The sequence below is a fragment of the Emydura macquarii genome, unplaced genomic scaffold (assembly GCF_026122565.2).
Source record: "Emydura macquarii macquarii isolate MOO-44397 ecotype Brisbane River unplaced genomic scaffold, CSIRO-AGI_Emac_v2 contig_629, whole genome shotgun sequence".
NCBI classification, from domain to species: Eukaryota; Metazoa; Chordata; order Testudines; family Chelidae; genus Emydura; species Emydura macquarii.
In genome coordinates, this window is record NW_027130766.1 from 1,727,564 (window position 1) to 1,754,090 (window position 26,527).

Below are 26,527 nucleotides of genomic sequence, written 5' to 3' on the forward strand. Positions count from 1 at the left end.
CTGAGAAGAGATCTAAATAACCCTTTGTGCTGCAGGGCTTCGCCCAGCGTCTGCCCCAGGGAGTGAGTGAAGGAGGAAATCCCTGGAGGGGCAAATTATTATTATTATTATTTCACAGAGGCAAAGGCCGGGCCTAAATGACCTCGGGTCTGCTCCCGCCCGGCCCCACCTTCGCTCCAGTGCGAGCACAGCAACTAGGCCAGGGGAGCGTGGCGCCGGGCGCTGAAGGGGCGGGGCGTGTTGGGGGCGGGGCGTTCCTCCCAGCACCAATGGCCGGCCGGCCGGCCGACACGGTTCTCTCTCTGGTCGGAGCGGAGGCTGCTGAGGTCATGTGAGGGGAGAGGGGAAGGAGGAGGCGGGTAACTTCCGGTTCCGGGTGGCGCGCGGCCTGTCATGGCGGCGACCAGCGGGCCAGGGGAGGAAGCCGGATCGGCGCCGCGGGGGAGGAGGCAGCAGTTCGGGACCCGGCTGCTCACGGACCCGAGCCGCCTCTTCCAGCACAACGCCTGGTGAGGGGACCCCGCCGCCGCCCCCCCCCGAGGGCCGGGCCGGGATCGCCGCCCTTCTCCGCGCGCGCAGCGGCCCCCACCTTTGCTCCAGGAGGCGCACACCCCCCCCTCACCCTCCGCGCGTGCGCGCAGCCCTCCTCTCCCAGACCCGGGTGGGGGGCACCCGCGTACTCCGACCCCCTCTTCTCCCAGCGCCGAGGGTCCCGCCCCCCTCTTCGCGCGTGCGCAGTGACTCCCCTACCCCTTGCGCGTGCACGTTCGAGCAGCCTGCCCCAGGCAACCGAGCGTGCACAGCTCCCCCATTCCCCCCCCCCCCCCCCCCCCCGTTGGAAATGTTCCCCCTCCACCCGCACAGCCCTTCCCCTCCCCCCATCTGCTGGTGATCCAGTGTCGGGATCTGTGACACGATGAATAGTGCCGGAGGGGTCCCCGGGTTAGTCTGTGTGCAGCCAAAACCACAGAGTCCTGCAGCACCTCCGAGACTCAGACGTTTCTGCATCCGATGCACCTGGCGAGGTGGGCTGCAGCCCAGGGACGGTTACGCCTGCAGAGATTTGTTGGTCTCGAAGGTGCTCCGGGACTCTCGGTTTCATGACATGAAGCTATTTCACAAATGTAAATCCTCAGTTTCCTCTTTCCCCAGGAATGAGAAGTTTTTAGGGATCAGCTGCTCTCTCTTTTGTCTCTGTTAAGTAGTTATGGAAAGAATAACCCCTTCTAGGGCCTGAATAATTCTTCCGGGCCCCTACATTCTTCTTTGTCCAGGTTCCTTTGCATCATCTGGCTTCGCTCCTTAAATGATCACTTACTTCAATGCCTGCTCAGCTGTGTACAGACATTGAAACCGTCAACACGTTCTTAACATCTGAAAACTTCCCTGTATCCAGTGCTCTCTCTTAAGATATCCATGCATATTGTTCAATATTAAATCTGTTTGTGCATTACAGCTATTTTAGTGCATGACAGGAGAATCATCTGTTTAGTCAGCAAAAGGCTCCTATTAGTGTCAGATGTGATGGTGATCTTGTGATGTGAATTTATGTCCATTAAAACTGGATGGGGCATCCAAAACCATTCACATACACCTCTGAACAACCATCACATGTTGATCAGCTTTAGATCACTACCTCGCTGGCCCAGATTCGAATTGGAGACCTACAGATGAAACACCCTATTATTATCAATTCAGCAAGCCGTCTAATTCCCTTCCTTCGTTTGCTTATTAAGGGAATTTTTTGTTCTGAATTTGCTAGATATTGAAATGCTGTTACACTGCTTTTTCTTTTTTTCAGCCTTAACCTTCCTAACTAAGTAGTTTGTTTTATTTTTCCGAACAGGGATAATGTAGAATGGTCTGAAGAGCGAGAAGCCAGTGCAAGGAACAAAGTTCAAGAGAACAGCAGGCAGCTTGTGCCGCAAGACAAACAAGGTACTCCTAGATGCCACTCTATTTCTGACATATTGACATGTCAAGATTTAATAGCTGACGGTTCTAGCCAAAAACAGATTCCTCTTCATTTATTTCCCCCCAAAATTTTCCAAGAGCCTATTGTCAGGTGCTTAATGCAGAAAAAAAGAAAAAACTGCTAGATGTCTTTAGATTCTGTTCTTGTTGATGTTTTAAGTATTAATGCTTCTCACAGCTGATTCTGTTCTGCCTTCACAGCTGTCTATCTCTCTAGCAGCTTAATGACTTCTAACAGTTAATCTTCAAGTTCCTTGCATGATGTTATGCTGCTTGTAAAATAAGCTCAGTCTTTCTCCTAGTAAGTTATAAGCGGTATCAGTGGTCATGTGGATAAATATGGACAAGTTAATGGATACATGGTAATAGTTGAACTAGAGACTAAGAAAAACATTAGTTTATCCAAGATCCTACATTGAATGTTTGGCATCAAATCACGTGGCACTAACATTCTTAGGTGTTTTTCAAATTCCCTTCCTTTGCGGAGACCTTGGTGCAGGAAGTATTGGCGTATCCATCATTTAAACTCACCATAGTTCTAAACCTGAATCAGGCTGGAGAGGCATAGCCCTGCAGTTAGTGTTTTGGTTAAAGCTGGCTAAAGTTCACACAGAACCTTTCCTCTCCTGCTCTGAGATCTCATTCTACTTTACAAAAGACAGTGAAAGTGTTCTGCTGTCCTCTGGTATACCTTTCTCTCAAGAACTAGTCCAGGGATTTAGTTGATGTTACTTGTTACATCCCACCTCACACTTGTATGTAGCTAAATAGGAATGGTCTATGTTGGTTTTCTACAGTAGGCTGCTCCTGGGGATCGAGGTAGGACTGCTTCTTTTATTAAAATTAAAGGCATGAGTCTGTTACATCTGTAAGGCAAAAATGCTAATTCTGATGATGCTATTCAGGCCCTCTCCATTTAGCATTCCATGGTGTTCACAATAACAGGCTTTTTACTATGGCTAAGACTAACCCTCCTAAACTTGTGGGTCTAGATTCTCAAAAGTGCTCAGTACCCAGTAGCAATCATTGTGCTGAGTTCATTTGAAAATCAGGCCATTGGAGGATACTGCCCATCTATTCGCTAGCTTTGCTTACTTCCAGAATAGGGGACAGATGGTAACTGTGCCACATCTGTTACGTATAATAGTTATACTATTATAACTCCGTGCATGGCGCGCCATAGTGGTATTCTAGACAGAATGGAATCCCTGCTGAAGAGTTTATAATCTAAAGCACGGGTGGTTACACTACACACGTTCAGTGAAGAGTAGGATATTGGTCATTACAGCGGCAATGTCTTGTGGAATAGATGGGCCTTCAGAATTTATTTTGAAGGGGGTGGGTTGGTGTCTGATGTATGCTATCTGGGAAGGGTTATTAATTAGCTGGGGGCATGGAAAAAGCAGTATGGCTTCTACTATTTCTCACTGCAGACAATGGTTCATTGGGTCCAGGGAGTCTCTGATTCCCTCCCCATCCTCTGTGACCAGTAATTTTTCTTTGGGGACATACTTCATCCCGGAGATTCCTCTAGTATGAAGGGGTGAATATGAGCTGGACTTTGGGGGTAGTCCTCACAAGGAAGAGCAGAGAGATCAGAACTTCCAACCAGGGACAGAGAATTGCAGGAATCAGCTCACACATGGATGTCCTGACGCAAAGGAATATTTTTAATATTCCTGATCTTGAAGCAGGAATATATGGATGAAGTTCATTGGCCCTCACTGTGGAGAAGGTCAAATTAGATGATGATAATGGTCCTTTCTGGCCTTACAATCTATTTTCAGAGTGATACTTATCAGCTGCTATTTGATTTCTTGTTCTTACACTGCTGCTAATACTCTGCACTTATCTGAGGTCTTCGTTGTTTTTCAAACGGTAAGCTCCACAACATCTCTGAGTAATGCACAGCACTACTATGCTGTTCTTGCGGCCAGGAAGTGCATAATACCTTATCCAATGGCTGTCAAAGGAGGCATTTAGGTACTTAGACTGTAGATAGCTGAGTTGGAATCTTGCCAAGACACCAAGGTTAGCATTCCCTAGTTGTATGAAAATGCTGTAGAATTTTATCAGCACCTCATGTTTTCTCATCTGAAAGGTGACACCACTCACACTGTACTTCCTTGCCTCCACATTAAGGCATTGGTTCCATGGAGCTCAGGATAAAGCACCAGTTACTGAATCAACAGTACTACTTCCTCTGCCACTTCTGTGTTCCTTGAATGTCTCCCGTGTATATACTGCATGGGCTTGACCTGCTTACTTTGAGATCGGATTGGATCACAGCATGAGGTGCTATGACTGCAGCCTGCTATCAGATATTAAAATCTCTCTTGACTTGGGTTCTGAGGTCATGGCTCTTTACAATGCCCTTGTAACAGAGATAAAGTTAGAGGGATTATTTTTATATTTAGCAGTTTGTGCTTCAGAATAAATCCTGCTAAAAATACACCCAGAACTGACTTTTCAATTCTTTGCCAAAACAGGTTTTTTCTCCTTTGCCCAAGCTTCCTTTTAGACTGAGACTGCATTTCTCCCCAGACATTTCCAGTCTTCTTTTCTTTGTCCTCCTTCAGACCTCTCTTGAACAGTTAGGGAGATTCCAGCTTAATTTTCTGTGTCTCAGGCTGTCTCGAGTAACATCCATTTTAAAGGATGCCCCCTTTTCCCTGCTTAACCCTTCTGTCCTTGGTGGATGATAGAGAAATCGAGTGAGAATTGTAGAAAAGTGTGGGTAATCATAATCATACATGAATCTTTTGAGTTCAGTAAATAACATGTCACTGTCCAAAGATTTTAAGGACTTGCATAATGTTAAAATGCAGTTGGAGTCTGTGGTCCTGGTTGATCAGATGCATAAGGGCACTGAAATTAGTTATCTCTTCCCAGCACAATAGGCCAGGACTGCTCATGCCAAAACCTCATTTGAGAGAACGGCTCACCACATTTGGAAGATGCCAGTCAGTTCCTCACATTGAGTCCATTTCCCAAGAAGGGAAGCAGCTCCAAGAACTGTGTTAGGTATCTGAAATCTGTGCAGTTGTGTGGTGGAGATTGTCCAGGCCGTTTCTGATCCCGTTAGAGACCTCAATCACTTCCACTCCACATCCTCAGTAGAGGGGAGTTCTTCCTGCTCTTGCTCTATATTGTGTTATTCATTTTATGAAATTGATCCAGTAGATCTGAGAGATTAGAATCAGCAAGTGATAACACTTATCGCTAAGGTCTTGTTCTTTAGTCTATATAGCTACACAACCTCTCAACCAGTGATTGGGGGAGCAGACCTTTCTGTTGGTCTCCTTTTCCTGTCTGTAATCTCAGAAACGTCTGTTGCTCTAACTTGCACAAAGAACTGGAAAATAAAGTACTGTAGGGAGCAGTCTTGTGCTAGCAATCAGACTAAGTCCACATCTACATTAGCACGTATGTTGGCAAAACTTTTGTCGCTCAAGGGTGTGAAAAAAGACACCCCTGAGCAACATAAGTTTTGCCACCATACGCACTCGTGCACAGCGCTATATCGACAGATGACACAGCTACCGCCGCTCGTTGAGCTGGTTTTATTGTGTTGATAGAAGAGCTCTGTCCCATTGTCATAACACAGCTACACAAGTGCTCTTACAGCAGCACAGCTGTATCAGTACAGCTGTGCCGCTGTAAGTTTGTAAATGTAGACATGGCCCAAACTGTTATAATATTTCCAAAGAACATTTCACTCCACAATTTCAAAGCTCACTACAAATACTAACTAAGCCTTGCACAACCCCTGTGAGGTAAATAAGTATTGCCCAATTTTTCAGATGGAGAAGCCTGATCCCAAAATATACTAAACATCTTTGTCTCTCATTGACTTTCCTGGGAGTAATAGGTGCTCAATACTTCTCAGGGATGAAGTGACTTTCCTCAGGTCCCCCAGAGAGTCAATGGCAGAGATAAGATGATCTTTCCTCTAGTTCTTTGCAGATAGGTCTTTTCTATTTCAGAATTGCATGAAATCTAGCTAGAAAGGCAGAGACCTTCTTTCACAAACACCTTCCTTTTTTTATTCCTAATGCAGTAGCGTGGTGTCCTAACAGGGGAGAGGGGAGATCAATTCTCATGAGAGGCAATCAAACTCAAATCAGGATGCTCCTCAATGAATAACTCTAATTCTTACAGAAGTTGCTAAATACAGCATGAGCTTGTGGCCCCCGTTTGATTGAACTGATGGCAAGCTAAGAACTTTGACTGGTCTTCTGTTGACCTTTCTTCTATGTCTTTGCTTACAGATGAATATGAGCGCAATGCTAATGAATACTGGAATGATTTCTATAAAATCCATGAAAATGGCTTCTTCAAGGACAGACACTGGCTATTCACTGAATTTCCTGAACTGGCACCAAACCAAAACCTAAGTCAACCAACATCCTCTGCACACGAAGATGGTAGCACCAGAAACGCAGGGCTGGGAAGCTGTGAAAATGGTCTTTGCTCATTGAAAACTAGAACAGAAGAGCATCGTCAATTGGATTTTATGAAAGACAGTAATAACATCATCCACAGACTTGGCATGGACGGAAAAGCAACGCTGAAGCTGGGTGACCTGAAATCAAGTGATGGGGACTTCCCAGGATCCTCTGCCACTTACCGTATACTAGAGGTAACTTCAATGAATGAGAGAAACCACATCTTTCCCAATTTAATCAGTGTCTCTGTTCATCATGGTGACAGTCTTCAAACTAACAGGTCATCATGTACAACCTCACCAAATCCTACAGCACAACACAACTTTACATACGGAACCATCTTGCATACAAATCTATCCCAAAGTTCTTTACAAAACTGAATAATAGGAGAGTAGCTGTAATATAGGCAGAGAGAGAGCTTCATTTTCAGCTGAAATTTGATATGAAGGAAAGATTCAGGAAGGCTGCTACAGAGGAGAAGACCCTTGTACCAGCAGTAGTGAGACTGAGCAGAGGGATAAAGCCACAGAGTTTAAGGCCAAAAGGGACCACGAAATCATCTAGTCTGACCTCCCTGTATTTCACAGGCACTACCTAGCACCTGTACACTAAACAACAACCGAAATTAGACCGAAGCATTACAGCCCACAGGAGACTAAACTATTATGTGCCACAGGCAGAGAATAGGATTGCACAAGACCCCTGCAATGGCAAAGAAGTGATTAAGTGAGATATGCCCAGATAATCCTGGCAAGTGAATATACCCACATGCTGCAGAGGAAAGCAGAAAAAAAACCCACGACAAGCTGGGTGTGGGGAGATAGAGAGAGGACTGCATCTGTGAGGTGGACTGGATGCACTCTATGGAGAGTATTTAAAAACAATGAGGACAATTTTGAACTGAATTAAGCTGTTTGAGTTTCGGTTCAGATTGGTCTTTGTGACCAAGTTGTTCCCAAATTGATTCGCATCTGACTGTGTCCCCCACAGGCCTTCTGAGGTTCAAAATGCAAGTTATTACTATCTGACATTAAAGTCACAGCTGAGGTCTCAACATGCATTCTCGTTGTGTAAAGAGCTGGTTTGCTAACTGTGTTTAGGAAGCTTCCCTCGGTCCCTGACTTCTGAGTTCTGCTCCTGATTCGGTGTCTGACTTGAGTGATATAAAACTCTGAAAACCATACTGCAGATCAGAAAAAAAGAAAAAAACCCTGCTCAGTACAGCTAAGCCAGTGGTTCCCCATTCATGGCCCAGGGGCCAAAAGTGGCCCACCGCTCCCCTCCCGTTGGCTGCAGAAGGGAGCTGCTGCCTAAGGACCCAGGCGGAGTGCATTTCAGAGGAGCTAAAAGTCCGGTGCAGGCTCCTTGCTGCAGCCAAGGGGATGGGAGATCAGCGCTCCCCTCCCCCTGGCTGTAGCAGGAAGCACGGCAAAGCGTTCCACCTAGGCACTGGGGTCCCTTCTGGAGCCAGAGGGAGGGGAAATCAGCGCTTCCGTCCTCCGGCTCCAACAGAGAGCAAAGCGCTCTGCCTGGTCCCTAGGTGCTGAGCTCCCTGCTGGAGCCAGAGGGAGGCGAGCACTGATCTCCCGTCCCCCTGGCTGTGGAAGGGAGCCACTGCGTTGGGTCCCAGGTGGAGCGCACAGGGCTACAGGATGTGTGTGGTTTCTCTGCTGCAGCCAGGGAGACGGGAGCTTGCTGAACTCCTTCCGTCTGACTGCAGTACACGGGGGTGGGCTGCTGGCAGAGACTGGTGGCCCTTCAGGATTGTAAAAATTATATCTGTGGCCCTCGAGCCAAAAAGGTTGGGAACTACTGAGCTAAGGTGTTCTCAGGTAGTTGTGAAATCTCAAAATGTTGATTCATAAGGGGATATCAACAGCATTCCTAGAACAGGCTGTAGAACTTACCAGGCTAATAAACTATTAAAGCTGAATTATTTGTATTGCGTTTGCCCCACAACCTGTCACTGTGGATGATCAATCATCATATCTGTGGCTTGTTCAGTTTAAGAGTTGTATTAATAGCTGTGGCCACCTGTTCTGTTGGAGCCCTATTCACCCAGCGGCAAATCAGCATAAATAGTTCTGCAGCTCTCTGCAGGATCCTGGCACCTGAAACCCTGTTAGAAGCAACTTTCCATACTATTTAAACCATCTCTGCTTTCCTATCCCACGCGTATGCTTTCTGCATCCGCCTTTCAGATGTCTAATAAGTACATTCCATTCTGCTTGCTTCAATTCTTCCACAGAAGTCCCTAAACATTCAGGAACAAAAGCTGCTGAACTAAATTGTATGGCTTACCTTCTCTTCAAATGAGGGTGCTGGATATGGGGCAGTAGCACTGCAGGCCCAGTTATAACTCAGGGGGATAGTGAGCCATTTAGAAAAGGAGACTGAAATAATAGGGTGTAACTATAACAGAAAGGAAAAAGAGAACAAAGCAAGTTTCCTTCTCCTCCCACACTCTCCCTCATTGTCTCTGTATGGAAATGAAACTGACTAACCCCTGGCCTTTGAGGCTGCTTGAGTGACTCATACCAGTTGTTATGCTTGCAATTCCAGCAGTAACAACTTTCAAGAATATCAGTGATCCACACAATCTGTCAAACTGCTGATAGAATTAGGTAGCTAGTTTGGTGGGTTCCTATGGATGCCCGGCTATAGGGCCTGATCATGAAAGATGCTGAGCATCTTCATCTCTTACTAATGGGCGTTGAAGGTGTTCCTTGCCGTTTGGGATTAGTTCCCTGTAGATTGCTGGAACATCGTTCTGTGGTTGGAGGGTGATGTTTGGAGCCAGCTGCTAAGTGCAGACTGGAAAGCAGGAGTCAGGGAGGAAACCAGTACAGGGGTATGACTGGCTGCTCTTTTTCTTCAGGTTGGCTGTGGTGCTGGAAATACGGTCTTCCCAATTTTGCAAACCAACAAGTAAGCAGCTCTGATTATTTACTACTTGCAGAAAAAAAATGAATAACGGGAAAGGATTTTGTGCTCTGGTCCTTTTTTTAATGTGTAGAATCATCGCCTATAGAAGCAGCTAAATACAAACATACCCACTTGTCCATTCTGTCCACACACCTTTGAATGATTGAATTTAGGTTAAAAGGTTGCTGAGGATCCATAGAATACATTTGGTGGTCATGAAATTCTGTGCATCCACTCATTGGTGGCTTTCAAAGCACTCTGCAGACAAGCTTCCCAATTTCTATTTTCCCTCCTCTCTCCCAGGAATGTAAGCGTTACTATCCCCGGCATTGTGTAGATGGAGATGATGGAGGCATAGAGGTGCTAAGTGACTCTAAGGCCACACAGCAAGTCATTGGTAGAGATGGGGATAAAGCCCAGCACTCCAAACCACCACCTGAATGCTCTAAGCTTTAGATACATTTTTCCCTAAAAACTACTCTGCAAGGTGAATTGATTTAAATCCAACAGTTTTTATCCTGATTTAAATCAGTTTCCTGCTTGCTGATTTAAGTCAACAATTTTCATCTTGTTTTGCATTTGTACTTTTTAGTTCTTTCCCTAAAGAAAGGTTGCTTCTCATTGGCTGATAAACATTAAAACGTTGATTTGTTAAATTAAATATAGCCTTTATACTACATTTGGTCCTGCTTGTTGCTAACGAGGAGGATACGCTATCTCAAAATTTACATTTATTCAGATTCTTAATTTTTAACTTTTTTATTATGTTAGAAAATGGTGAATGATGCATTTCTTTTTTTAGTAGATGATGATTCATTTTTATTCATGATTTCTGTCCAGTTACATTTAGATGGAAATTGGAATTCAAATAAAATGCACAAAACCAGCATTTTAATTTTTTTTTTATTACTAAAATAAAACTACCTTAAATGTGGTGGACACATAGGAAAAAAGATTACTAAAACATCAGTCCATTTTAAATACTAAACAAATAAAATACTGTCTGTAGTTAATGAATTGAAGTGATTGTTTCTGATCACCATGTCTTTCAAGATTTTAGAATGAGTCATTTTCATCCTCTCTTGCCTGATTTTTTATTCATAAATTGGGAGTTGAAAAAGCAAGACAATTTGTTTTATTTTTCCAATCAATTTCTTAACTTTGAATGAATTAGTCATTGAACTGAAATAGTTGACTACATTTAAATGAAGAAAATATTCGCTCTGCACCTGCATAAGAAGCTGCTCTTGTCAAAAAATAGTTTAGCACTTCAACAAATTCTAGTCATAGGTGTTCAGTCAGTGACGTCCACCAGTTCAATGCTTTGATTTTTCTTAAAAACTTTGTCAGCAAACATATACTGCTTGAATATTTTTTTCTTGTTGTTTTAATAGTTTATAGTAAGTGTAGGTCTTAATGTAGGCTGTCATAATTTCACATTTAATTTTAAATAGGCTTCTTTTTAAAATTTAAAATTAAATTTAAAATCTATTTTTTTATGAGCATCAATTTTTATCCACCCTGTTACTCTAAGCCCCGCATGGGCACATGACTGTTTCCTGTTTCTTTTCTATTTCAGTGATCCGGGGCTCTTTGTTTATTGCTGTGATTTTTCCAGCACAGCTGTGGATCTTGTCCAGGTAAACTAAATATTGTGTAAGTTCTAGATGAAGTCACAGTTAAGTGAGGCAGCTGATCCTATGCAGCATTTGCAAAGATCTACAGTTAGCACTGCCTGCATTAGTTCAAGTCTGCTGGCAGCTTGATATTTAGCTAGAACTGGATACTGCTTCTCAGTGCAAGTAGATTAGCGGATCTGGCCATTGGAGGCTGAAGGAAGGAAGGGTGTAGGATTCATTTTTTTTAAAAAGGCAGTTTGACCATGCTTCTGGAAAAGTAAGTCTCCTGTTGTCAGCATCGTTTTTCCAGACCATGTGCTGTTTAACTAGGCAACTGCTGAAGATTTGAAACCTTTAGAGCTATTTCTTACAGTCTCAATCAATTGTTATTCTTGGTTCACATGTATCATTGATGTAACCCCAGGTCTGGAAATAGCATTTAATTGCTGCTGCGCAGACTGCAGGGGCGGCTTCATGGTGGATGCTGACTTTGTTGTTTGGGGACAAGGGTTGACTTTGGCCATGGAGTAGCAGATATTAACAAACAAATCTGTTTAGAATAGAGTTTAAGAACCTAGCTAGCGTATTCAGTTTACCAGCCAGTTTGATGTGAGAGATCATGAGGGGGGGGGAGAATAGTAGCAAGGGACAGCTGCTCCAGTATGACTGCTGCTGCTCCCTGCCTTCCCAAGCAGCTGCAGAGTAAAACTGACGAGAGTCTACATTTCAGTGGGAGCTGGGGTTGCTCTGCACCTCTGCAAAACAGACCCCTTCTCTGTAGGAATCTAAATATGGTTTTAGGAGCCTGGCATTAGAAATCCTGGTTTGAAATGTTTCACCTCAGGGCCAAGTGTTTCCCTACTGAAATCTGCAGGAGTTTTACCATTGATTTCACTGGAGCAGGTTTAGGCCTTGACCCTTTGTGCTGCTAAAAAGGGGAGAATTCCAGCTTAGTGGTATAAATCACCCATTTCTAGCCTTGATCATTTGTGAGAGGTTTGACCTTAGAGCTGTTGCTGGTCCCGCAGTCTGGCACTGTTTTTTTTGGCAGTAGTGAAGGACTGAATAGAATGAGTCTGGGACTCTGATAACTCTGCCATATCTACTTAATAATTTTCCATAGTTCCCTTCCACTTCCCTGTCTGACAGCACTTGAATGTTCTAATTACAATAGTTGTACACACGGGTTATTCCGAGATGGACCCAGGGGATCCATCCAGGGGATGTGTCTACACTGCAGCAAAGGGTGTGCCTCCCAGCCCCCAGTACACAGACTCACACCAACTCCACTCAAGCTAGCATGCTTAAAAATAAAAGTGTGGCTATTGCAGCGTGGGCGGTGGTTCAGGCTAGCTGGTTGGGCAGGCTTGGACTTGGATGGCTACTCTGAGCCACAAGGTCCACACTGCTATTTTTAGCACACTAGCTTGAGTGGAGCTAGTGCAAGTCTGTCCTAGGCTGGGCGGCACGCACCCAACTGCAGTGTAGACATACGCTGTGTGACCCGTCCGTGCCTAGGGCAGCCACCTGAAAATGCCAAGGTCAGTGCAGGCTGCAAAAGGAGAGCAGATTCTCCCAGCGCTGGGGGGGTGACACTGAAGTCAGACTTCCTAACCAGCCACAAGCAGCGCTTCTCATTCCCCACGCTGGTTATCAAGAAGCCAAAATAAAATACACACAGCCCCCTGTACTGCATTTCAGTCTCTGGCTCCCAATCAGCCACTAGGTCCAGTAAAGAGACCAGTTATTTAAAACTCTATGCTCTTTACCAAAAAGGTTTCTCCTGACCCCAAAGGGTCAACCACAATACCAGATCAAGATAAGTTTGGGTCTTACCCAAAACACCACGCTGCCAGCCAACCCTTTAGTAACTAAAACTAAAGGTTGATTATAAAAAGAAAGAAACAAACTATAAGAGAAATGTTAAAGGACTAAAGCAATCTGATACATACAAATGATTTGAAAGCTCATATATATATATCAGGTTTCTAGTAGAGTTGTGTGGTTTGCGGCTTGTATAATCCCTCTGGTGTACATCCAGTACCTGGATAGGTCTCAGTCCTTTGTTTCACCGCTTCGGTTCAGTTGTAGATGAGTTGATCAGAGGTAGGTGAAGACTGAAGACGAAGACTGACTAAAGACAAAATGGATCTAGTGCAGCTGCCTTTTATGTCCTTTGGCTTTTTCCATGCTGCTTGTGGAATTTTACAGGAATAAAATGGAGTCCAGAGTCACATGAGTAAGTCCTGGTGACTCATCAGGTATATCCCTGGCTTCTCCCCCAGGGCCCCCTGTACCAGTGAATTTCTTAATGGGCCATTAAGCAGGCTAGTGCTGCAGCCATCCTGTCTGGGGTGTCGCCCAGACAGCACAATTTGAAATACAGATATATCAACCATCTCCATAACTTCCATTACACATATAACACATGAACTTAAACATTGTTATCTTACTTAGCACATTATAGCCTTTCTAACAGTAACTAACATGGCATATCTCACATGAATTATTATGATTTTGACACACTGATGTTAATTAATATAATAAATGCCCCCCTCCCCACCCCATCCGGCCAGCATGACACCCCCAACACGAGATTGGTGTAGAAGGGAATAATCAGAGCTCCTGAATACACCTCAAGAGCCCCCCTAATCTAGCCAGCGTCACACCCTGGTTCTTCCAGCTTTTCTGCCTGAAAGTAAAATGGAGACTATGCAGGAAGGTAGCGTTGGTCTTTGTGTTTGACAGTGTCTGTGTCCTCTTGTGTCGCTCCTCTTTTAATTACAGACCAATGTAGAGTATGATTCTTCTCGCTGTTTTGCCTTCGTTCATGACCTGTGCAAGGACCAAAGCCCATATCCAATGCCAGAGGAAAGTCTTGACATCATTATTCTCATCTTTGTCCTGTCAGCTCTTCTCCCGGAAAAGTAAGTCCGCCTCTGCTACAGCTCCAGCATTCCCTGTAACGAAAGGAGAAGAGGCTGCATGTGGCCAATGCAGCCAAAGCTCTTTAATGGGGGATAATAAAGTGATATTGTCAGGTTAAAAATCCTATAGTGAAATAATCCTTACCCATGTTACTGGCATTCTGAGTTTAGCCAGGGCTCGACAAACCCCGGGCGCCAGGTCGTCATGGCGCCTAGTATTTCTCCGGGGGGAGCGGCTGCTGCGCTCCAGCCAGGGTGCCACTGGGCCCATGTGGCAGGGCTGGGAGGGGGAGCGCTGCAGCTGCCGCGCTCCAGCCAGAGTACCCTGCCACTGGGCCCACGTTGCGGGAGAGGAGCGGGGGGGGAAGGGGCGGGACCAGGAGGGGAGAGTGGCTGCTGCGCTCCAGCCAGGGTGCCCCGCCGCTGAGCCCACGTTGTCTGGCTCCTTAATTTTTGGGCTGGCTCCAACTCCAAAACAAATTTGTCGAACCCTGGTTTAGCCTAATGCACTCATCACCCTTTGCTCTGTATTTACCTTGTGCGTTTAATTCAGCTTGGACAACGAGCATGCCGTAGAGTCAATTCCACTTTCTGGATTTGCTGCCTTAGACCAGCACCCCAAAGTTTGGGCTGCAAATGCTACCAGGGAATGTCTGGATTCAAGTAAACTCTTCTCATGGACTTTTTTTGCTCCTGAAAAGGCTTCTCTTAATATTAGGCTTCATAAAACTTCATTTTATTTACACTCCTAAATTTCGGTCCTAAACTGACCTGGCAATGTCCCCATAAACTCTCTGCTCACTTGGTTCATCTGTAAAAATGGGCGCGACATAATATTGACCTACCTCACAGGAGCGTTGAGGTGGAGAGCCAAGATATCTTACAACTGATGTATTCTGAATGTAGGTAGGTAGGACGTCTCATGGCAGGAAAGAGAGACATTTGGTGATCGTATGAGTACGAAGGGGTTTCTTGTTCTGGTCGCTGGTCACAGACCAACCCCGTGGCTCTCTTTGGCTTTCTTGCTATCAGAGTGACTAGCACAACATGTGCTGCTGAATGTCGTCACGCAAGGTTTCCTGAAGTTTGGACCTGGAAAGTACAGTCATGGAAGGGACTGCTGACTCCACTACATAGAGAGATCATAGTAATGCTTTTAAAAATGTGAATACTTGACAGATAGTAACATGGTGTGAAGGTAAATGCAGTTTACACACCAGTCTGTACTTAGTTAATTACCTACTCTTTACTGTGTGGCTAGTGTTTTTAGGTCCTGTTCCAGAACCTTTCCTGAGGTTTCAAATGAGGAAGCCTGAGTACCCAGCACGATGTCATCCGCGTGCACTAGAAACCTATTTCAAGGCATGACAGTTAAAGCCAAATGCCTTGAAAACAGTTGTCTCATCTTCCCATCTGAACAATATCCAGGCCAAGAAGACGTTAAACATCAATTTCTGTAGGTCATCATTGATGCACAATCATAATCCATGGTACCTGAGGTCAACCCTGGACTGCACGCTCAGCTTCCATCACCCCCTGGAACAAGCTAACAGGAAAACGAAGGCCAGGGTCAACATCATGCAGAAGCTTGCAGGAACCTGTTGAGGGAAGGAACAATAGCCCTGGTCCATTCCACAATGGAATACTGGGCCACAGTTTGGAGTGGAAGGCCACCCGCATTTTAGTGGACACCAAAATTAACGCTGCTCTTCGCATAATTAGTGGCACCCTCACATCAAGGCCACTTCCCTGGCTATCAGTGCTGGCTAACATTGAGCCAACAAATATCCGACAAGATGCTGCAGCAGTTAGGGAGTGCGTAAAGACCATCACAAATACCACGCTACAGCTCCACCCTGACCTAGAACAACACCCTCGCCATCGACTAAAATCAAGGAAACACTTCTGGTCTCCTGCCACAGTCCTCTTTGTGGAAGATAAGGACGTTCACAGAAGATGGTCTGAAGTCTGGGCAGCTTCCAACATACCAAACAATAATCTAATCGATGACCCAACTGTGAAAGTGCCGGGCTTCTTCTCCTCTCTGCGTATATGGACAGCTCTAAACAATACCCACACTCGACATGGAAGATGCACATACTTCCTCCATAGATGGAAAGTGAGGGAATTGTTGGAATGCGACTGTGGTATGGTGCAAATCATCGGCCACGTCATGGACAATTGCCCAATCCATGCTTGTCCTGGAGGTGTCTCAGCCATTCACATGGCTACCCTGTCTGCCCCGGACTGGATGAGAGACCTTAAGATCCACCTGTAGTCACACCATTGCTTTCACTGTTCCACTGTCGCCATATGAAAGAAGATGACTGTGCGGCTACGTTTTATATATGTGATAGAGAAGCTGCTTGTGGTTAATAAACACATTATGATTAGTGGGTTTCTACTCAGTGGCACTCATGGGCCATCTTTTAGTTCTGTGTTTGTACAACAGGGTCCTGGTCCATGACTGGTTCTTCTAGGCACTATGATCATATAAATACATTAGAATAACAACAAACAAAAATGAATCCATCTGTAATGGTGTACCCATGGGATAACATTCTTAGCTGACCACTAACATGGCAATGCCACTTGGAATGGTTCAGGCTGTCTTGAAAAGGTTGTTTGGCCAGGCCTAATGCAGCTGAGCTGATGCCAGAGCATATTGAGACATGACTAGCCAAGCTTTGGGATGGGATGGCGTCTGGCAGGGTTTCACTGGGACTATGAGTCACTCTTCTGAAGTGGGAGGCTCTGCTTTCAAAAGATTGGGAAACCTTGCCTTGCGCTATAAGTATCAGTGCCACCCTGTGTTTTATGAATGAGTTATAACCCCTGAAAAACAAGGTTATAACAGAAATGCTGGACATCAAGGTGTCTTGCATTGAGGGGCAGTTTAAGGTCTGAGTTTCAGAGCTGTTAAGCACCTGCAGCGGTAGTCCATGATGGATGCAGGTGCTTAGCACTTCTGAAAATCAGGCCCAAGGTGCTGTAGGCTGGGCGCTCATGAAAATGTCATGGATACATTCAGAGATTCTAAGGCCACAAAGGACCATTATGATCACCTAGTCTGACCTGTAGAACACAGGCTAGAGCACCTTGCTCAATAATTTCTGTATCAAGCCCATGACATGGTTGAGCTGTATAGCATATCTTTACCTTTAAGACTTCAAGTAACTCAACAAGGACAAGTGTAGAGTCCTGCACTTAGGACAGAAGAATCCCATTCACTGTTACAGACTGGGGACTGATGGGCTAGGCAGCAGTTCTGCAGAAAAGGACCTGGGGGTTACAGTGGACGAAAAGCTGAATATGAGTCAGCAGTGTGCCCTGGTGCCAAGAAGGCTAATAGCATATTGGGCTGCATTAGTAGGAGCATTGCCAGCAGACCGAGGGAAGTGATTATTCCCCTCTATTCTGCATTGGTGAGGCTGCATTTGAAGTATTGTGTCCAGTTTTGGGCCCCCACTACAGGAAGGATGTGGACAAATTGGAGAGAGTCCAGCGGAGGGCAACAAAAATAGTTAGGAGGCTGGAGCACAAGACTTATGAGGAGAGGCTGAGGAAACTAGACTTGTTTAGTCTGCAGAAGAGAAGAGTGAGGGGGGATTCCAGGGAGGATGGAGCTAGGCTGTTCTCAGTGGTGGCAGATGACAGAACAAGGAGCAATGGTCTCAAGTTGCAATGGAGGAGGTCTAGGTTGGATATTAGGAAAAACTTTTTCACTAGGAGGATGGTAAAGCACTGGAATGGGTTACCTAGGGAGGTGGTGGAATCTCCATCCTTAGAGGTTTTTAAGGCCCGGCTTGATAAAGCCATGGCTGGGACGATTTAGTTGGGGTTGGTCCTGCTTTGAGTAGAGGGTTGGACTAGATGACCTCCTGGGGTCCCGTCCAACCCTAATCTTCTATGATTCTAATGGAGAATCCACCACATCCCTAAGTATGTTGTCTCTGTGGTTAATTGCCCTCATTGTTAGAAATGTTCACCTTGTTTCTAGCCTGATTTTTGTCTGGTATCTAGGATTCCTGCCCAAACCGTCACAGGAAATCTAACTTTGAAGGCTGTTGAATTTTTCTAATGTGCTCTTTTCCCAGGATGCAGTGCGTCATTAACAGTCTGACCCGGCTTCTGAAACCAGGAGGAATGATTCTGTTACGAGATTATGGTCGTTACGACCTAGCACAGCTTCGGTTTAAGAAAGGTATTTCCTCATTCTGCCCTGGAGCCCTTGCGACATCATTAATGGGTGATGTGAGAGTGTCTGCAGGGGAGGCTGCCGTGTCTAGGAGACAGGTTGATAACTTCCCCTTCAGCACAGTGTGTAGTAGAGAGAAGGGATTGCCATCTAGCTTCTTGTGCAGCTGATTTAAAATGAGTTAGATGGGTAACACTGTCCGAATCCCTCTTGCTCCCAGGTCGGTGTCTGTCTGATAACTTCTACGTGAGAGGCGATGGAACTAGAGTTTACTTCTTTACGCAAGGTAGGAAATTAGCACTCTGAGGATCTTGTCTTCTGCCACCCCCAATTTCGGGGCACGAAAGCCTACTCTGGCTTCTGTGCTGCGGTATCGTCAGCAAAACAACTCTACTGCTGCTCCGTGGGACTTGTATTCCTGTCCACCCGTCACCCCCTGCCCTCCGAACATCCAGCCACGGTCGTGATATCGGGCACCTCCATCCGACTGATGGTGAACATTGGTCAAGTGTAAAATGGTACGACTGCAGTGAACTATTCAGTTCAGTTGACTGCACAGGGCGTATAGGTTACAGCGAAATAAATCTGACAGGGTGTTATGAAAGTGAGAAAATGGCTGTCTGGCAAAGGTTTCAGCATGGCAGGTATCAGATAAAAGAGCACAAGCTGGGACTTGTTAGCGCTTCGCTACAGAAATACTATAAAATCACATGCTACCAGAGCTGCAGTTACACTGGATCTCCCCCCGGTGCTACCAGGTCTCTGACTTTGCATGGAGCCAGAGCACTGGAGCACCCTGTCACAAAACGCAGCATGCTGCCTATCACATGTGTGTGTGGACTACGTGGCAATTGTGTTGTTCTGGCCTGGAGGGCTCTCGGTGTCTAGATCAGCCCCATCTGGATATGGCTTTTCTGGGGGTGTTTTTGGATTAATGGCCACAGTCCATGTCAGACATACAGGACTGTAAGCTTACCCTGAGAGCTTTACAGCATGGGCCTGATCCTGTAGAGTGCTGAGTGTCCTCCATTCCCAGGGACTTTGGGATTTGAGGGTGCTTATCATCTTGATCAACCCCCTTGAAAAACATTCCTATCTCAACTATCCCTAACCTCAGAAAGTCTTGTCCCTTCAGGCATTCCTGCCTGGCCTGTGCCCCCCTCTTCATTCCAGGGCTGTTGCTGTCTTCCCTTCCTCCTCCTCGCTCTCTGTAATGCCGATCATCCAAGCACTTCCCTTCCCCCTCAGCAGGGCAGAGTAGAACATGTACCCCAATGACTGTATTCACTCTTGCCATGAGATGACCATGGTTGCCCAGCCCAGTATAGAGATCATGGCACATCCAAAACCTGGTATCACCTGATCCTTTCATGTGACTGTGGGATCAAAAGCACTTGATTTTCCCAGCACTTTCTTGAGCCTTCAACAGTATCTTTTGGCCCCCAGTTAGAGCAGTTTAGCCCACAATAAGCCAGTGTTGATCAAACTAATACTTCTGCTGTCTTAACCGCCTCCTCCCCACTCCTCCTAGATGAACTGGATGCTCTTTTCACCACGGCTGGCTTGGAAAAAGTCCAGAATCTGGTCGATCGGCGCCTGCAGGTGAACCGAGGGAAGCAAGTGACGATGCATCGAGTGTGGATCCAGTGTAAATACCGCAAGCCCTTCCCCGCAGGACGTGAGGAGAACGGACCCGTTCATTAGCGAGGCACGTCGGTCACGCGCTGTATTCGGACTCGCTGAGACTCTCCTGCGCAGCGTGTGGCAGTGAGCCAATTTCTGCGTCCTGCTGAATTCTGGTGCCTTCTGCAATGACCAGATCAGTCGTAAGTTCATGCGCTCTGAGGGCAAGGTGGAGTTGTGCTCAGGGCAGCTCCATGACGATATCCAGTTACTAGTCTTTGTTTTTAAAATGACTGCTGACTCCCGATTTACCCAAGAAATGGGCACTCACTGTCTCGTGTTGAGCCCGAGCGAAAGGAATAACGATTCCTCCGTCCTCCGCGTGTCTGCATGCCAAGGAACAGGAGTTGGGACCTGATGTTCAGGTTTTCAAGTTTGCAGGCCAGTGGGGTTCATTTCAAGCACCCACCCCCTGCCCCCAGATCCTCCCGCCGCGTCACCTTTTTGGCACTTGCTGCTGTGTCGAAAACCAAAGTCACGTGACCTGCAAATCAGATACGGAGAGGGGTGGGTTGCCCTAACAGGTATGAAAAGTCAGGCTGGCTAGTGAGTGTGGATTCATTCCAGCCCTGTCGTCCTCATTCAGGCTCGCTTAGAGAGGGTCGCCTTCCATCTGCCTAAGGTAATCAACTGGGGGTGGCGGATGATCAGTAGCTAACTTAATGGACGCCTACCCCAACCTTGGGAAGCTATCCTTGTGTTCTACACCTTCGGGAGCCAGTTCTTTTTGTACCCTGTGGAATCTGTTTTCAGTAAAGTGTGTGCTACAGTCCGTGTTACAGTTATAACATAAAGAACTGATTTGTGGTACAATGTGCCAGCCTGGGTTTACACCACTACTTGATCCTTTCCAAGCAAGCTACTGTGCTGTACTGCAGCTGATCTGCGCGGTGGAGATCCAGTTAGAATATCTTTGGGACCAGTTCAGTCAAGCAGAGGACAAAAACAGCAGGGTGTGATATACAGTACTCCCCTTTTAGTGTCAAAGAATAGAACAGCTAATCATTTCTAACTGGATTTTCCTGCGTATAGAGTGGAAAAGGTGGGGGAAATCCCATCAAGCCTGTTTAATTATCAGGATAAGAAGGGGACCAGGCTCGCAGGGAGGAAATGAGATTGGTAGGTGTGGGGGAGAGGGACTTTATCCAGAAGAGGAGTGGGGAGAAGGCAGGAGAGGATTTGGGATGCTTCCGAGTAGCTGCCGGCATGTGACCATCCTTTTCTCCATCTACCTTCTGCCACCACCTCCTTTCCCCTAGTGCCTGCCCCTCTCAGGATCTCTGCTGGGGAGGGCCCAGCCTGACACCTTCCTCAGCTTGGTTTGGCTCCTGTTGCTGCGGGGGGGAGAGGAACCAGAGCTGTGGCTGTGCAATCTGGTGCACCTCACGCCATTCCACGTCACAGCAGGTACGTTTTGATGGCGAGATGCTCCTGGGCTCGGAGTACCTGTGTAGAAAGGAGATGTCCACTTGTAAGAGGCTGCGTCATCTCGCTGACAGAGACGTAACAAGAGCCTATGCCTGGAAGGATGAAAGGGGGAGTAAAGAGAGAAGAATTTGCTCCTGTTCCCATACAAGTCAGTGGGAGCTTTGTCATCGAAAGCAGGAGTGGGCCTATTGACTTGACGGGTGCCGGGAGGGCCCACAGGAATCGTGGTGACATCTGCCACTGCCACCATGTCTAGAAGGTGGCATTGTTGATTCTTGACACTGCCACCACACAGCCGGCCCGGCCCGCTCCTCTGCCATCGTCATTGCCAGCTCTGTGGGGTGATGGGTTCCAAGGCTGCGTATGGGCCATTCTAGCTCTCACTTGCAGAGGTGACCCCCTCAGTCCTTTGGAACCCCCCTCTGGGTGCTGTGCATGCGGACGCTATTTTCCTGTTTAAATTCCAACTCCAAAACCGTTCTTTGTTAGTACCGAGCTAATGCTGGAGTAAACAGCTGGAAGAAAAGCTCTAGTTAAGCATGCTACAATCCTGCTCCTTCTGCTCAGGGGTGAGAGAACTTTCAAACCACATGGAGGAATGTGGAGACCAGACTCAAAATGCTTCCTATTTCTAAGGTAAAAACCACTTGAGGGCGCCTTTCCTTCTCAGATATTGGGGCTTGGCAGAATTCAGTTTGTATTTTTTATCATTTAGATGGATAATATGGATATTTCATTTTAGGGTTTTTAATCAACTTCAATTTTCACAGTTGTGGGAAACTATGGGGGGTCAGACCATCACAATTCAATGACAGTAGGTGTTGAGATTCAAAAAGTTAAAGCTATATAACTGTTAAAACACAAATTGTCAATCTTGCATGTCAAAATATAAAGTAAATACCCTTAAATCAAACGCTTAAGTTCTCAAGAAGCATTTTTATTACAATGGGTATCTGTAAATGTCCATTGTTATTGATGGAAATATTTTTTGTGCGTGTACAGTGAAATCATTTGCCAACAAAAATACTAGTTCTTCCAAGCCTACAGATGTTCTAAGAAGCAGATAAAGGCACAAATTCAATTTTCCCTTTCCTTTCCAGGTCACCTTTATAGAGGAGGGCTTGTCCCTTGTCCTGGGATGGCTGCACTGCCAAGCTTATACCCTGGAGAGTATTATTTCAATTAGCCTTTTAAAAAAAAAATATTGACTGCTGGACCTGGAAGAGATTTTAATATTTATAGAACGTTAGTGCTTTACTGTCCTAGAATAAGACGGGTCTCTGCTCTGAGGAGCTTGAAACTGAGACTGGGAGAATAAATGTCTGCTTTTAAGGTAACAAGCGCATCGTTGCTCACAGGATCTCTTTTCCTTCTAAGTGCTGATGATGCTTTTCTCTTTCCCTCGTCCCACCCAAGAGATCAAGTCAAGTTTAGGAAAGAAGAATCCTGTAATTCTCTGGCATGACATCCCTTTGCCTTTCATCTAACCCAGTGGTTCTCCATCAGGGGTATGCGTACGAGTCGTCCACTGGGTACATCATCTCATCTAGATATTTGCCTAATTTTACACCAGGCTACATAAAAAGCACAAGCAAAGTCAGTACAAGCTAAAATTTCATACAGACAAAATGAGAAAGTAAGCAATTTTTCATGAATAGTGTGCTGTGACACTTGTATTTTTATGTCTGATTTTGTAAATAAGTAGTTTTTAAGTGAGGTGAAGCTTGGGGTCTGCAAGACAAATCAGACTCCTGCAAGGGGTACAGTTGTCTGGAAAGGTTGAGAACCACTGATCTAACCAACCCTACCTTTGCTTAAATGTCGCCTCTCCAGATACTGCTGGCACCTGAGCCAGTTCCCTGCGGTTCCTGAGTCCTAGAGGGGGAGCTGTCCCTTTTGACCATAGTTTTATCTCCCTTGAAGGAGAGTTATTTACTGAAGTAAACAAGCAGCATAATTGGGGGGGATTAAAGTAATGAGAAAAAATTCCTTATTAATCACCCAAGGGTTTGTTGTAACACAAGGAAAGATATTTCTTTAATGATAAATTATTCAGTTAAAGCTGACGGGGTCCCTTAAAAGCAGTTTCACACTCTTTTAAAAGATGAAATGAAGTTTCTTATGATTGTTCTACCACATCTGTCTGGTTTTAACCTAGGCTTCATTCAAAAACTTGCAACCATTTAAGTCTGAAGCCATGAATGTAGCTGTCTCTTCTTTTTTTTTTTTTTTTTTTAAACCTTGTTTGTTCTGCTTTAACATTTAAACAGTCACTTAGCGCAAAAAAACTGCTGGTTAAACATGCTCTGGTTTTAGATGTTACTGTTCTTGAGAGCACCAGGTTTAATGGCCTTTGTTCAAACCAGAGGTACTTCAGACTGATGCTGGCTGAGGTCCCCCGTCGATTTCTGTAATCTTTGCTCCTGACCTGCTGCACTCCCTGCCATTCTGGTCCTGTGCCTCCCACACAGCTCTGCTACTGTACCTGTTCTGACGTGTAGCAAACCCTGCTATTCCAGTCTAGGGCCGGCTGAGCAGAGAACACTGATCAGGCTGAACTGCATGATGGTTTTATGATGTATAGATATAAGATCATTAAACTCCTTGTCAGTAGTGGCTTAAAAAAATGAAAGCTAGGTTGAGTAAATTAGCAGCACCATGCTAGCTTAAAACCATTCTAAACAGGTTTGTTCTACAGCCTCTTGTGGGTGGAGTAGGTTTGGTTCCCAGGCCCCCAGTCCTTTGGCCTGTAGGTAATGAGTCTCACTGCAGAGGTATCATGTCCAGTCTCCCCAGCAGAAGAGATGGCTTTTTATCTCTTAATAGCCCCTGTCCTGGAAACAGCTACTGCTGTGTTATAAAGAGTCTTCTCTCATCTAGTACCAGCAAATTGATGGTGGGGTTGGTGAGTTTCCCCAGAGATTCATTGGCTTTTAATGTCAGAAGAGACCATTCTTATCACCTACTCTGAACTCCTGCATAACACAGGCCATAAATTACATCCAGTGATTCTTGCATTAAGCCCATAACTTCTGGTTGAGCTACATCGAGTCTCTAGAAAGACATCCAGTTTGGACTTAAAGACTTCAAGTGACAAGAGAATCCACCCCATCACTAGGTAAGATCTTCCAATGGTTAATTCCTTCCATTCATTGAATTTTGAGTTTAAAGTTGATAGGTAATGCAGGGAAGAAATGAGTGTGTGCCTCTTTCCTGTTGTCTAAGGAAGGCCTAACGGGTATGGTCTGTTTTTGTTTTGTTTTTTAATGGGGGAATATCAGAAAAGTTAAGTGGGCTTCCTGGGAAGATTCACTGGGACTCTTATGATGTGTGTTGGCGCTTTCTCCACCCTTTATTGAAGGGGTGGGAGTGTTTTAGTTAAATAGGGCTAACCAAATGCTTTGTCTTCCAATCATTTTGGTTCCACTTCCTTACTATCCATGCTGTCATAATCCTACTAGTTCTCCAGTAGCCCCTAGACAGGGAAAACACGACCAGAATTTCTGAAGTAGAAAAGAAAAAAAAATGCCAACAGTTTCGGGCAACTCTACCCATAATAGAGAAATGAAAAAGGACCCACTTTTCTTCTTTAGCAGGATGGATTGGGATAAGTCAACAGCTGCTCCTTGGGATTATCCCCTGCAACAAGTGTGGAAATCAAACATCAAACTACTTTGAAATAGATTTGATTGGACTGAATTAAAATTGCGAGGGATCAGCAAAGGGCAGTGTGTTTGGGCTGCCACATTCAGGAATTTGCAGAGGAGCCCTGTGAAGAGACAGACTTGATTAAAAAATGGAGGCACAGTAAGGTGGATGAGGTGTATTCTCTTTCATGCCTTTTTGCTACCTTAAGGAGCCATCTGGAAACCAAATTACAGCCTAGCAGTGTGGTCCGGGGGATCAGGAGACCTGGGTTCTATTCCCTGCTCAGCCCTGACCTCATGAGTGACCTTGGGCAGTCACTTCCCCTCTCTGTGCCTCAGTTTCCCGACCAGCCTTAGAGCTTGTCTACACTTGAAAGGCTGCAGCTGCTGCACTTCAGTGTAGACACTTCCTATGCCAACAGGAAGGGTTCTCCCATTGGCGTAGGTAACCTACCTTCCTGAGAGGTGGTAGCTAGGTTCTTCCATCAGACTAGCACTGTCTATAGCAAAGGTTAGTCGTCTTAACTCCACCACGCAGGGGTGTGGATTTCTCACATACCTAAGTGACGTTCGTTTCTAGCATAGTCCAGGCTTGAGTCTACCTTGTCTTTTCAGATTGTAAACTCTTTGAGGCAGGCTTGCAAGCTCCTTGTCTCGCACTGTGCATCTGACAGCCATTAGCACAATGGGCACAATTGTGATGCAAATAAATAATATTTAGGATTCTCCCCCTTGTACAAACATTCGTGTTTGAATGAATCTCACACAGCAATAAATGCAATTGCAAAAGAGCACTTACTGATTCGTGAGCAACCTTCTTCCACCACCAAAGTTCAACTCCACAAGCCTCCTTTAATTTAGGCCAAAGTACAGCTGTAGAAGGAACATGTAATATATCATCGAAATGCTCATGCCCAGCTCCTGCAGCCTTCACTCACAAGCAGTCCCTCTGGAGTCAGTGGCATTGCATGTATATCTAAGTAACCAGAGCTGAATATAGCTGAAGTGCAAGCAGAAACTAGGGCAAACCACATGCAGCTGCACTCATTACCACCAACAGTCCAGGTTGTAGTGTAGACAGGACTTTTGTTGTTAGACCAACGCCTGTACAACGTGTAAATTCTGCAGTTATTGCTGGCTAGAACTGGGATGAAAATTAAAGTGTGTGTGTGTGTGTGTCTATACACAGTTTGGTGATGAGGAATGTGATTTTTTTGCAAGCTCTAGTGTGAATGCAGTTAGTGATATGGCTTATTCTCTTTCCCACATGGGAACAGCTATACCTGTACAAGCACATTTATATTGGTTTAACTGTTCACACTGGGGGGGGGAGGGGGGGGAGTGAATGGTACCTTAAAATGGCACACTTTTTGTGCGGGAATGAGATGTATGAAGGGATCTAAGAAGTTATCAGAGTGCTGGGAGGGAGTGATGACTGTTAAAGAAATATCTTGAAGGATCAGCAGGTCTAGTGGGAAGGTCAGAGACCTGAACCATGCTCTGAGTCAGGAAAGCACTTGAGCACTTGCTTAAGTCTCACTCAAATGAAGTTTAAGTTTAAACTTAGAGTTAAGCACCTGTTCAAGTGCTTAGCTGAACTGGAACGTGTATCCTTGAAAGGATAAAAGACAAATTACCAGTGCAAGAAATTACCACTGAAGGCAACTGGAGCACCAAT

At 45.5% G+C, this 26,527-nt stretch overlaps 1 protein-coding gene across 1 annotated transcript; it reads left to right on the plus strand.

The window, feature by feature from the left end:
- The first annotated feature begins 354 nt into the window (after window positions 1-354).
- On the plus strand, window positions 355-22,116 carry METTL2A (methyltransferase 2A, tRNA N3-cytidine). The gene is made up of 9 exons (XM_067540977.1): window positions 355-509; window positions 1,847-1,938; window positions 6,246-6,616; window positions 9,301-9,350; window positions 10,927-10,987; window positions 13,754-13,893; window positions 17,991-18,097; window positions 18,312-18,377; window positions 19,623-22,116. Exons 1-9 carry the CDS (start codon window positions 394-396, stop codon window positions 19,793-19,795), a joined length of 1,176 nt encoding a protein of 391 aa, XP_067397078.1. The 5' UTR covers window positions 355-393; the 3' UTR covers window positions 19,796-22,116.
- The last annotated feature ends 4,411 nt before the right edge of the window (window positions 22,117-26,527 follow it).